The sequence below is a fragment of the Heloderma suspectum genome, chromosome 1, assembly GCF_057233095.1.
Source record: "Heloderma suspectum isolate Gila_16-S chromosome 1, 16-S_ref, whole genome shotgun sequence".
Taxonomy (NCBI): domain Eukaryota; kingdom Metazoa; phylum Chordata; class Lepidosauria; order Squamata; family Helodermatidae; genus Heloderma; species Heloderma suspectum.
Genome location: NC_139458.1, coordinates 70,251,773 through 70,265,284, shown reverse-complemented (window position 1 = coordinate 70,265,284; position 13,512 = coordinate 70,251,773). Strand labels below are relative to the sequence as shown.

General features: G+C 43.1%; 1 protein-coding gene across 4 annotated transcripts in view; it reads right to left on the bottom strand.

Moving 5' to 3' along the window:
- The window catches only part of NUSAP1 (nucleolar and spindle associated protein 1), a 34,895-nt gene that overhangs the window by 1,595 nt on the left and 19,788 nt on the right, over positions 1 to 13,512 (bottom strand). For 3 of the 4 annotated variants that reach the window (XM_084845910.1, XM_084845882.1, XM_084845892.1), the window contains 6 exons: positions 13,020 to 13,132; positions 11,101 to 11,166; positions 10,798 to 10,979; positions 10,317 to 10,498; positions 9,288 to 9,401; positions 1,549 to 1,639 (listed from right to left, as the gene is read on the bottom strand). In XM_084845910.1, coding sequence (XP_084702036.1) covers positions 1,549 to 1,639; positions 9,288 to 9,401; positions 10,317 to 10,498; positions 10,798 to 10,979; positions 11,101 to 11,166; positions 13,020 to 13,132 — 748 coding nt within the window. The remainder of the gene's footprint in view (positions 1 to 1,548; positions 1,640 to 9,287; positions 9,402 to 10,316; positions 10,499 to 10,797; positions 10,980 to 11,100; positions 11,167 to 13,019; positions 13,133 to 13,512) is intronic. The other variant, XM_084845901.1, reaches the window with a different exon arrangement.

Below are 13,512 nucleotides of genomic sequence, written 5' to 3'. Positions count from 1 at the left end.
CCTCAAATCCGAATGCTACAGCACTGCGGCAATACTGGGGGATGAAGGAGGTTCCAACCCCCAAGATATGAGTACAAGAGGAAAAAATCCCTCCCATGTGCTGTAGTGTGAATTCTCTCTCTTACTGGAGGTCCCCATTTATTTTTTAAATCATTTCCATTTAAAAAGAGTGCTCAAGGGGATGTACTATAAAAAACAGGATTCACAACTTTGCAGTAGCTACCTTCCATGCTTGGCACAGCCTAATTCAGAAGTGGGCACCTTGTGGCCCTCCAGATATTTTGGCCTACTGCTCCCACCATTGCCTATGCTGGCTAGGGAGCTGTATGCCAGAACAACTGGAGGGCTACAAGTTGCCCACCCCTGGCCTAAGCATATTCTCATGCTGCTCTTTTCAATCAGGTTTTCTCTGCCCTCCCACAGGACAAGAGGGTTCTTGGTTAGCAGAGGAGTGGGGCCAACAGCTAAGGGTTAACTCCTCCTAGTTGAGAAGGCAGGGCCAAACAAAGTTAATCTCTTGCCCTGGAAGAGGAAACTCCCTTCAGCCTTGGCTCCGTTAGAAAAGCAGGGTTAACTTGCTGTTCCTAGATAACGCTGGGAGTGGCAACTTTAAACCACACAGAAAACAAATTTAAGGTTATCAGGTGTTGCAACATGTCATCTTCCTGCCCATAGGAGATACTGCTTTTGGAGGTGGCCTTCTGGTCAGCAGAGTGTGGACCCAACAGCCCTACTCAGTTGGGGGACTCTTGTGTGTCTTCAGGGGATTTAGTATTCACATTCACATGGTTTCCCACTCGATAGGGTCTCCTTCGCCTCTATCACATCCAGGGTTGGTTAAGGGTTCATGTTCCAAGTTGGTTTTGGTTTTACTGCTGAAGTTCTGTGACTAAAGGGGTTACCTCCTCCAAGGGCAGAAATGGAACTTCGGCCCTGCCTTCTCAACTAGGAGTTAACCTATGCCTGTGGGGTTCACTCTCCACTGACCAGAAGGACACTTCATGGTAAGTCCAACTTTCCATTCCTCAGGGGACTTGCTTTATCACAGAACTTTCAATGTTTGCCTAACAGGAGGTAGGTTCAGGTGTATTCCCCCATGTTTAAAGCATGTGCTGAAAGCCCTGGCCCCCAGCAGCCATGAGTTTGACACGCATGAGAGGGGGCTTTGCACACAAAGCATCCCTTCTGCATTTGGCCAGAATCCCCCCTTGTGTGGAAGATGGTTATACATACATTGGTATACAGGCAGGGCCCCTTCCCACATTTGCCAAAGGTATGGCCTATGTAAGGCCTTCATTTAGAAGTAGTTTTGTCTTTTTGCAAAATTTTCCTGCAACCTGACAAAGCCTTACTCAGTGGCATGGGGCCACTAAGATTTCTATTAGTTAAGTTACCTATACTGATTGAGATCAGTGTTAGAGTTTGAGCATCATGCCACTCTCATTTGAAAGTTAAAGCCCATGCCTCATAGGGAATTGAACATTTTAGTGCAGGAAAAGTATGACATGATGGGCACAGCTCTTGGACATAGTTGGGTCATAGACTTGCCTTGTCTGGAGAAGTGGCTGTTTATAGTCTCTCTTGTGAGAACATGTGTTCTGGCAGTTCTCCTTTGATTTGCCCCAAGGTTTCAGTCTTCCTGTATTGACATAGAAAGTAAAGTATGCCAAGGTTTAGCAACTGTACCTTTTCTATCCTCATTTGTTCTACCAGGTAGCACAGAGGGCTTGAGTGAATTTAGAATAATTCCCCCCCCCAATCTATGTTGTTGTAATAACTTTATTAAGTCAACTGAAAGATTACCACCCGCCCCAAACGCGCACACTTTCAAGATCCCCAGATCGCTTAGTCAGACATGAGACATTTGTATATCTTGCCTGACTGGGGATTTCAGAAGCTTGCACAATTTGGGGGGTAATCTTTTGGTTGGCTTAAAAAAGGTATTGCAGGAACATGGATTTTGGAAATTTTCTTATGGTCAATATGGCAACCTTTGCTTTTTTTGTGGGACTTGTAGAATAAAACAGCCTGTGTAGTTTTGCCTGTGTTCTTCTTTTGCTGGGGGATGGGGAATAGTTGGTGTTTTTTATTTGGGGGTAAATATGTAGGTGTTTTGCCTATGTGATTATCTTTTATTGCTGATGGGGTGTTTCTTTGAGCATCACCAATTTTTCCTCTATAAAATGGGTATTTCATTGTGCTTGCGGAGGCAAAAGGAACGCTGGTACTTAAAGCGAAATGTTCGTTTTCTGAAGTGTATGGAGGATATCCTTGTATGGGTTGCTCCTCCCACTCGCTCTGATTGGCAGGACGTGTAACTAATCAGAATTGCCCTTCATGTGGGAGAGCAGCCTCCTCTTTCCAGATGTGGAAAATGTCTCAGCACAGAAAAAACAATATAAAAAACAGAATGGCCAACTACAATGAACAAGGGCCAAAGTAGAGAAGAAATTTACCTCCTTCCCCAACAGCAAACAAAACAGACTGCCAGGTGGGTAGGATATCCTCCATCCACTATAAAAATTAATGTATCATGGTAAGTAACAATGTTCCCTTTTTGTGTAGTGGAGGATCTAGAATATAGAACAGCAACACCCAGAACGGAGGTCTGCTTGCAGCCCATGTGTGCACTTAAACAGGAACTACCTGTTGGAGCACACTTGGGCTGAAGAAGGCTTCAGCCAAAGCAAAAGTGTCCAGCTTGCAATGCCTTATAAAGGAAGACATCGATTTCCATGTGGCAGCCCCGCAAAAGTTAGCAAAGGGAGCACTGATTCTAAATGCTGCAGATGTGGCTGCACTCTTCATAGAATGTCCAGAAATGCCCACAAACAAAACAGAATCAGAAGATTGGTAGCAAACTGATGCAGACTGTGATCCACCTTGCCAAAGTTGATTTAGAGACCTCCTTGCCCATAGAGACTGGCTGAAATGAAAGAAACAGATCTAGAAACATGGAAAGAAGTAGCCCACTTAAAGTATATCTTGAGAGCTCTCTTAACATCCAATGAATGCCACTCTCTCAAGGGGCTAACTTGGCCATGGACAAAAGGAAGGCAAGATGAGTTCCTGAGCCCTGTGGAAAATGGAATTAATGTTACGAATGAAAGTTGGATCCAAATGAAGAATGGCCGTGCAGGCTGAAAAATGCAAAGCTGACAGCAAGCCCAGTTCTGACATTCAGTGAGCCGAAGTGATGGCTACCAGAAAAAGAACTTTCAAAGTGAGAAATTTGAGAAATACTTTGCAGATCAGCTCACACAGCAGTCTTGGTAAACGCCTTAAGCACCTTGGGCAAGTCCCAAGCTGGATACCTGTGAATAGTGGGCAGCTTCAGGACAGATGCACTTCTAAAAAAGCATGGAGGAAATGGCCGTGACTTGTTTCTTAAGAGTGTTAGGTCTTGGTCCCTGATCCAGTCCCTCTTGTAGGAATGCTAACACCACTCCCATGGTGGCCTTGACCAGATCTCCCCCTTTTCACCACCGGCAGAATGCTCTCCTGATCGTTTCATAAATTCTGCTTGTAGATGCTCTGCTAGAAAATATGATAGATATGATTTTAGTATTGTCGGACTAACCTCTCAAGATTTGAGTGTGGAGCTATAGCCATCCTAGATCTGGATAAAACACATCGCCCTGGCTGAGAAGGTCTGCCAAGTTTGGAGTAGGCCATGGTGCCACCAACACATGTAAAAAGTCTGATTACCATACCCACCCGGGCTGGATGGGTGCTACCAGGACGTGTGCCCTCTGTCCAGATCCTACGCAGGAGCCACGTGGACGGAATGGTGTACAGCAGAGCTTTCCAAACTGTGTGCTGCGACACATTGTGTCGGCAGCAGTGTGTAGGTGTGTCGCGTGAAATGCAGAAAATTGTGTGGAAGGGCACTGCGGAGATTCCTTACTCACGTTTGCTTCCCTTAGCCCCTCCCCCGGAACTTCCTAAAGCAGCTAATGTTAAAGCAGATTAGCTGCTAAGGCTTAGGTGCTTTAACATTAGCTGCTTTAGGATCATGTGGCATCTTGACGTAGGATGCACGTGATTGGCGGTGTTGGAGCGGTACAGCGAGGAGTGTGGTAACGCTGGCTGCACGAGGAGTGTGGAGAATTCCAAGTTAGCAGAGCAATTAGTCAAGCAATTTGCAATCAGCTCGGGCGAGAGGCTTCCCCGCATCCTCGGTGCGGCTGCAGGGCAGTGGGGGAGAACAACAGCCTGCTGGACGCCCCCAGAGCAGGGAGGGCTGCGCCGGGCAGGCGAGGCGCTTCGAGCCTGCACTCCCCAGAAAGGTAGAGGTGCGGGGCAAAGAGAGGGGAAGAGGCACTGCCCTGGGAGCAGAGCTCAGCTGACACTGGCGCAGAGAAGTGGCAGCAGCCACCAGCCCTGCGTGGTTTTGGGAGTGCCCTTTGCGGACTTCTGCACCACGCTGCCAGGCCAAAGTAACACGCAGGTGGAAACGCCGCCTGGGACTGCACCGAGCAGGCCGTCCGCCATCTTGGCCAGTCGGAACGGAGCTCAGTTGATTTCTGCCATTTATTTTTACTCTGCTGTAATTGTGGATTAACCACCCACTGGCAGCGTACCATCAGAGAGTGCTGGAACTGGACTCTGGACATAGGCATTGCAAATATTTACAGCAGTATAGCCTTGTAGTGGGACATATATATTTACACCATTTTTGTTGGACTTTTGCTTCTCTACTTCATGTGTTTTTGCAGCTGAGCTCCTAACTGGACCTATGTGTCCTAATATGTATTGTAAATACTTTATTTTTGTTTATTTTTCACATTTTCTCCTGGTCCTGATTCCTATCTTTATCTCACTTTATCACTGTGGGAGTGGAGTGCAGGTGCTGTTATTTTCATAAGAAAAAACAGAGAAAGATAAGCGCTAAAAACAGTCCTGTTATTTTCATATTTAGTTAATGCTAAAACCTAGAAATAAATTTGTATAGATTTATTCATTAAATTGCAGTTGAATTACCCGTAAAATGGATACCTTTCTAATTAAGAAAAGGAAAGCTGGTGAAGATGACGTTTGCAATGAACAAAATGTAGCCGCTATAGAGGAAGCTACGCAAGAATCAACTGTTGAATGGTCTGTATTAGTACGTAAGTAGTGTAAAGGAACAATTTCCAAGCCTCGTTTATACAGTAAAGATTATATGAAACTGGGGTTCACATTTTCTGGTAATGAAAACAATCCTTGTCCCCAGTGTTTAGTTTGTGGGAATATACTTGCAAATGAAAGTATGGTACCAAATAAATTAAAGCATCATTTTACCTCAAAACACTGTCATTTGTCAGAAAAACCAGTAGATACTTTACTGAGCTTTCAAAATCTATAAAGAAGCAGTTTGCATCATTCACAAAGAGAAGGAAGACATCAGAGAAAGCTCAAAAGGCAAGTTACTTGGTTGCTCAAATAATTGCCAAAAACAAGGACCCACACATTATTGCCGAAACCACCATAAAGAAACCTTGCTGTGCTATTGTTCGAACAATGTTTGGGCCCGAATTTGAGATAGAAGTTAATAAAATCCCTTTGGCAGATAACACAATCGGAAGACGTATTCAAGACATGTCTGATGACATTAAGCAGCAAATGAAGGATATTTTTCAAGACAATATAATCTTTACATTGCAATTAGATGAAGCAACAGATGTCAGTGGGTTAGCACAATTATTGGTTTTTATACGTTTCCTTCATACTGACAGAATTATTGAGCAATTCTTGTGTTGTCTAGAACTTCCAATGAGAACTAGAGGTGAAGATGGGGGTTGGACTCGATGGCCTTGTAGGCCCCTTCCAACCCTACTATTCTATTCTATGATATATTTAAAACTTTTGATTGCTTCATGAAGGAAAATAATTTGCAATGGTTAAATTGTGTAGGAATATGCACAGATGGTGCACCCTCAATGGTTGGTTCAACAAAAGGTTTTATAGCTTTAGCAAAGAAAGAGAATGAAAATATAAGTACTCATTGCTTTTACATCGCGAAGCACTAGTCGCACAAACCATTGGAAATGAATTAAGAAAAGTTTTGGACAAAGTGGTTCAAATGGTCAATTACATTAAAAGTAGACCTCTTCAATCAAGATTATTTGCTCATATTTGTGAAGACATGGGGGCAAGGTTTAAAAAGCTTCTACTACACACACAAGTTTGTTGGCTCTCAAGAGGTCGAGTGCTTTGTCGTGTATATGAATTGAGGGAAATTATGCTTAAACTTTTTGAGGAAAATCAGCAAAATGAATTCTGTGATCTAATTCAAAGCAAACTTTGGTGCACAAAATTGGCATATCTTGCTGACATATTTGAACATTTGAATAAAATAAACACCAGTATGTAAGGAAAAGGAGAAAATATCTTAACAGCGGTAGATAAAATTTGTGCTATGAGAGACAAAATAGCAATTTGGAAAATGAAAGTGAAAGAAGGAAATTTTGAAATGTTTTCCAAAACTGCTGAGTGCCAGCTAAAATGTGATATCAGCTCGCTAATTGTTGACCATTTAACATTGCTTGGAGAGAAAGTTCATCATTACTTCCCAAATGTTGAAATCCAAGACTATGATGGGATCAGAAATCCATCTCTTTCAACTGCAGTGAGGAATTTTTCACTTATTGAAGAAGAATTAGCTGACATAAAAAATGATCGAAATCTGTTAATGATGCATGAACAGGGTGACTTAGACAGCTTTTGGATTCGCATTGCAAAAATGCATCCAAACATAGCTAAAAAAGCGTTAAAAATTCTTCTGCAGTTTTGTACTACATACATTTGTGAAGTATCCTTTTCATCAATGGCAGACTTAAAGACACTGAAACGTGGAAGCTTAAAAATGCTTGACAACGAAATGCGAGTGTCTTTATCTAATATTCCACCAAATATTGAAAAGCTGTGTTCATCCCATCAACCTCATATATCCCATTAAAATGGTAAGAAGTTATTGGTGTTATTCAACTTTTTAAAATTCTTGCACATATTTACATACTGTTACTCATAAATGACAATGTATGTTATCTTACAAATCATATATTTTTAAAAATATAAATGAAAGGTTTTCATGAGATAAGTTGTATCCCCATACATTTCGTTATTACAATTTATGTATGTGTCCGTATCTCTTATAACGGGTTAGTTTAACCTCTGGTTTGCTAGTAAAACTGAATTACCGTGTCATGAAATGTTGCATGTCTAAAAAGTGTGTCACCAACATGAAAAGTTTGGAAAGCTCTGGTGTACAGGATGCCCGATGGCCAGGGAGCAGACATGGCACCAATGTCTTCCACACCCTCTGCCATGTACCTTGATAGGAACCTGCTCACTTTTTGATTTACTGCAGAAGAGAACAAATCCATGACCAGATTGCCAAAGTGTCCGGCTATCTTCTGTCAGTGGCTCCATTCTGTCTGGTTGACATCCTGTCAATTCAACCAGTCCACGGTGGTATTTAAGACCCCCTGTATGTGTATGGCTGATAGGGGTATGTAATTTAACTCTGTCCATTTTAAAAGATGTTCTGTTTCAGCCATGAGAACAGGACCTGGTGCCACCTTTGAGAACGAAATGACAAAATCACGAGGGATTTTGACGAAATCCAGAATATAACCTTCTCTGACTGATCTCTGTGCACCCACTGATCTGTGATGGATTCTTCCCAATTTTGGATGAATGTCTGTAGTCGCCCTCCTACAAGAGGATTGGGATAGTTGCCTGCATTTTCCCTTAGTGGGTGCAACAGAGCTGGCTCTGTTAAGCTACAAAAAAGCTGAAAGGAAGATGTGAAGCCCCCTAGATGAAAGGGCTTACAGAATGAGCCAGAAGAAGCCCAGCCAAGTCTCTTCCCCCGCTTAGTGGCTCTAAATGAGGGGGTGGCTGTGCCGTGGCTAGCTCAGCTGATCTTGCCCATGTGGCATGACCAAGATGGTGGCTGTGCAAAAAAAAGGCGGGAGTGAGAGCATCAGTGTTCCAACTGGGGAATGGCTGCAGCACCTAACTGAGAGGAAGATAGTGGGAATGAGAACGATTCTCTGTCCTGGCCTACACTTGGGCTGTGAGTCTCTGCTGCTGGCATCCTTCTGGCACAACCAGCGCTTCTCTTGGCACACTAAGTCACTGTTTTAAGGACTCTGGCTGGGTCCCCTCCTGTGAGATAATCTGCCTAATCCAACGTCAGAACTCAGGATGTAGCACCTGGTCTTCAATGACTGGAGGTAGAGATGAAGCAGGATCAGTAAAGAGGGTGGAAATCTCTGAACACTCATCCAGCCAGAATCCTCCTTGGCTCACTCCCAAGCGGGATCAGAATGCGGCATTGTGCAAGGCTCACCCTGATTCTGTTAGGCTTGCCTGTGTTAGGATGTCAGCACTGGGATCACCTGAGGAATGCTGGACTCCTGAGGAGATCGTGACTGGGCAGACTGTCTTGCTTTCAGAGGCCCTGGTGAATAGCAATATTGGTCCTGTGACATGCTGCGGCTGTCCTCTGATGGGTTGTTAAGTATTGCAGGTGCAGAGAAAGGTAGAAGGGAATTTTTTTAATTGACAAGTAAGGGAAACGGCTGGGGAGAAAAGATAGGAGATAATAAAAGAAGTAGAGTTATGATAGGAAAAAAGAGGCTAGACGCTGAGTAACGTCTCCAGCGGCCTGCTTGGAACTGTGGCAAGAATGAAACTGGAAAGAGGATGTTGCTCTCCCACATGAGAGGAGAGCAATTCTACTTAGTTATATGTCCTGCTAATTGGAGCAAGTGGGAGGAGCAAGCCATACAAGGAAATCCTCCTCCACTACAGGAAAATATGTAGTTTGGCATTTGGGACTCAAATCAAGCCACTGCTTTGTGCTTAAGTTTCCTGGGGAAGTTACTTGTCCATTATGACTAGGAGGGCCCCTACAATGACCATTTTGCATTGGTGATCATGACAGTGTCTCAGATTTCCAAATGTGCCCATGAAGACATAGTTGGAGACCTTTGGTCTAGAGCTTTAGAAAGTTCTGTTCTGTGGCCTGTATATGCTAAGAATGAACTCAAAATCTAGGAGGAAGTCACTTCAACATTGCTAAGCGTACTTTCAAGTAGCCAAGACAAGTTCAACTGAATGTCTGTAAAAGGTGGGGTCGGTCTCTCTCTCTCTCAAAGTGCATTAACCTCAGGGGGAAAAACCTCATCCCGCAACTATATTGCCTTGAAGCATGTGACCAAAGTACTGATTTAATCACCATTGTCTGTAATCTTGTGTATCTTTAGAATGAGTTTTCCATAAAAATATTTCAATACCTTTGTGTGGTTGATAACTAAGTGGCCTTGACAGACTTGCTTGCAGATCAAAGACTGGCTTCTTGGTGCTTGTGGGTTCTGCAGTCTGAGTTACAAACTTGAAGGGGGTAACAGCTATAAGGGGAAAGAGCATAGTGATAATCAGTAAGCCATAAGCAGGTGGAAGTTAGCAAAAGATACAAGTTAATTTTATAGCTGTTTGAAGGAACTATGTATAAGCTTGATTAGGCCAGTTTACTGTATTCTACACATATTTGCCTTCTAATAGGTCATTAATACTAAACTTCTACAAAGTAGAAGGTTAAGCAAAGGGTGATCTTGCTGAAATTTATTGAACTGAACCAGGCTTGCCTTTTCCAGATATTTCACTCACTGACGAAATAAATTACAACAGTAGAACTGTTACATTATAGAATGGCATCTCCAGGTAGGGCTAGAAAAGAATTCTGCCTGAAACCCTGGAGCTGCTGCCAGTTAGTGTTGACAGTTCTGGGCTAGTTGGACCAATGGTGTTACTCAGGATACAGCAGCTTCCTATGTTCCTATGTCTGTAATCCCAAGAAGCATTAATGCTTTTCAGTTAGGCAAGCATATCTTAAGAGGAAAGATCAACTCTTTCCCATAACCAATGTGGGCAATAAATGGTGAGGTGGAGTAGCAATGGCACAACAGCTTCAGTTAACTAAGAATACCAAACAGGGCTTCAATAGAGGCAAGGGAAAGGAGTAAAATTGCCACACTCTTAAGGCTCCAGAGGCCTTAACTTTACTTATAACACTGCATTGCGCTGCATATTAGAGGACAAAACTGTTCAAGCTTTATGCTATAACAACTTTCCCTTCTCCCATTCTTGCACCCCCTTAAAGCAGTGAAAAATCATTTCAATGCCTTTGGCACCAGGAAGGGAGGGAACCCAATTCTGGCTGCATGCAACAATAGCCCAAAGATCCTCTACCAGAGGTCTACCCTGCTCCTTATGCACTGAAGTGCAGACACCTGCCATTGTGTTTATTTGCAAGTTCCTGTTACCAGAGTTTGTTGGGGTTTCTGTCAGCTGGCATTTGGTTGTACTTCCTTTGACATGCTTCCTAGTTACAGATTTATTGCTCTTGTGGCTGTCTGGGGTGCATTTGTTCAGGAATGGAGATTTTCTAGATGGAGTCTTGGTAAGGGAGCGCTTGTGCTCATTGTCCTTTGTAGATTCAGAGAATCTGAACAAAAACAATTATTTTCAGGATTTAGTGGCTCAGTTTCAGCTATTCCTTAAATCCATTTCACCCAAATAACTATTGCTGCCAGTGCACAGACCTTTCCTATATTATTGAGAACATGTAATGGAACCTGGACTACTAAGGCCCCAAATGTTTTTTTTTAAAGTAATGGTGGTGTAATTAAATGTTTTGAGGCCTTGACTCCATATTGTTATATAAACTTGATAGATTCTCACATTACCAGATGAATACTAAGTACATATTTATTAGTAGTTAATGATGCTTATGGTATTACTTACCTGACATTCATTTTGGTTGCTGAGAGGCCAGTTGAGTCGAATGCTGATTTCTGAGATAAAATACTTTTGTTTGCAGTGCCAAGAGAATTACGTGGTGAGCGTCGTAGGTGTACAGGAGTATATGTAGCAGAGAGCATATTCCTTTCAGAAAGCGGGCTTAATAAAAACCCTCTGGAACATGTCTGCAAACATGAGGAGTATTTGCACATTTTAAAGTCTAGCCTGAATGATTTAAAGTAAAACATAACAGATCAAAAAGACCATCTGTTTTAATGTAAGCTTTAACCAAGAAGTTATCCTCACCTTGGAATTACTATTTAGAACTTCATTCTTTATGGTCTTCAAGTAGTTACTCTTCTTAGCCAGCATCTGCCAAAATTGGAAGACTATAGTATATCTGTCTGATAATAAAAGCCATTACAAAAATCTCAGGTTTTCTGTGTAAATGCTGTTCTAGGGTCCCTACCTGGTCATGGTGATGTTGCCAAATTAAAGCTCTTTACCAAAAACTAGTAGTTTCCTTTGCCCCCAACCCTCTCCCAGAGTTGAAAGTCACATAAAACCTACCATACACACACCCTGCCTATTACTGCCAGTATATGAGTCCTATATAGCCATTAAGAGACTTGCTACATATACCAGAAGCTTAAAATGGTAGGTGGAAAGCAGCTGAACAGAGAGGCATGGGACTAGCCTGAATCCAGAGTTGAAGTAAGATTTTCTGAATTCCAGAAAAATTAAACATTTTAAAAGTCAGATTGAGATCCTCCTCAGAAATGCTTATTGGGACTAGTTGTTTTAAATATATTACTCTAGCACTGTGTGAACTACAAAGGTTGCCAGTCAGTTTCTGGGCCTAATTCAAGGAGTTGGTACTGCCCTTTAAAGCCCTAAATGGCCTAGGACCAGTCTACCTGAAGCAGCACCTTCTCTCATATGTTCCTGCCCGATTACTAAGATCATCTTCAGAGGCTTTTCTCTGGGTGCCACCGCCCACAATGGAGTGATGGGTAACTACTAGGGAAAGAGCCTTCTCTGCAGTGCAGTATTCTTCATTACAAGGCCTGGGGCCACTGGCAGCTTCCAATAACCTCGAGTGCAGCTCCCTGCCTCTCTCACTCTTTTTGCAGTAGCTACTCTCAAGCTTTGCATTGTTTGCTTAGTGGGGGCTGGCTACTGTGACCTGAGCCTAGGGGTGTATGAACCCCGCGACTTCCTCTTTGGGCCCTGTGGATTTCCCTGGAGTCTTACCGGATTTTGCAGGGTGGCTCTCCTCCATGAGGGCTGGCTGCTCCAAGACCCTTCTTCCCTGCGCCGGCTGTTACAGAAGCCCTTGACAACTGGTGAGGCGAAGGCCCTCAGCAGCACCCCAACAAACTCACCCCAGAGCTGCTTGGAATGGAGGAGAGCTGCCCCACAGGAAATCCGACAGACCCAGAAGTGAGTGGGGTCAGTACACTGCAGACTTCACAGGTTGGAATCTTGAGAATCCAGCCTGTTTTGAATCTGTGGTGGATTTCTCTGCCATTCCTACCTGAGCCACTGGTGAGCTTTGGGCCTCATCAACTGTAAGGTGGTGGGGGACACAATGCAAGAGCAATCAGCTGGGGTGGTGGAGAGGCCCCAAAGGCAAAGAGCAACATGACTGGCTAGCTGCTGCTGCGCGCTGCACAGACATTAGAGGGGAAATTGAATATGTATGTGCATGTAGTGGGGGAGAGCACACATAAAGTGGACCTGCACTGGGAGATTTTGCAACACAGAGACCACAGCATTCTCTCCACGATGAGAAAAAGATCCATCCCCATCCAAGGACCAAGTGAGCCTGTCATAATTTGCCTGCCTGGTGAGGGAGGTCCTTATGTCAGGGGTGGGATGAAGAGTTACTAGAAGAATGGGGTGAGGGGGTTGGGTTGATCAGCCAGGCTGAATGTTCAGTTACCACAGGAATGCCAAACCTTTCAGCCCAAGGAGTGAATTCCATTCCAGAGAAGCTCTTGGGATGCTGCATTCGGGGGGGGGAGGCACAAGACGGCAGGGCAAAATACTAGCATATTTTAGTTTAAGAGCTCTTACTCTCAGTAATTAAGCAATAGGAGAGGTATTTCAACCATTCAAGACTGGGGGGAAAAGCTGCAGAAAAGCTGGGAAACCACCTAAATTGCTTTATTCTGAAGATTCTACATATATTTTGGGTGGGGAGGAGGGACCTTAATACTTACCTTGACCTCATTAACTGAATTGCTGAAGTTGCGAATCATTTTATTTTTTCTTTCAATGTAATCATCAATAGATTGCATTTTCTTGAACTGAGCCTCGTGAAGTTTCTTAAAGTCTACAGAATTAAAAGAGTATATTACTAATATTTTTTTGAAGTACACATACTAATAATTTGTAGTTCATCCACGTTTGCAGCTGCTAACAAAGGAGCATTTAAGATTGAACACATATCTGGACTCAAGAAATAGCCAGTGGGGACGAAGTATGCTTGGGCTATTTTGTTTAAAATCTCATGCTCAGCAAGGACAAGGAGTTATATTCACAGGAGACATAAATTAGCTATAAGTACCTAAAGCAGGCAAATGCAACAGTTCCTGTTTGTTAGCTGTTGAAAAAAGTTTTTACTTTTGGACACACAAAGAAATAAATGGAGTGTGCCTTGCTGTTTGCATAATTTAACAGACCTCAGTTTTCATTAAATGTTACATTGTTATT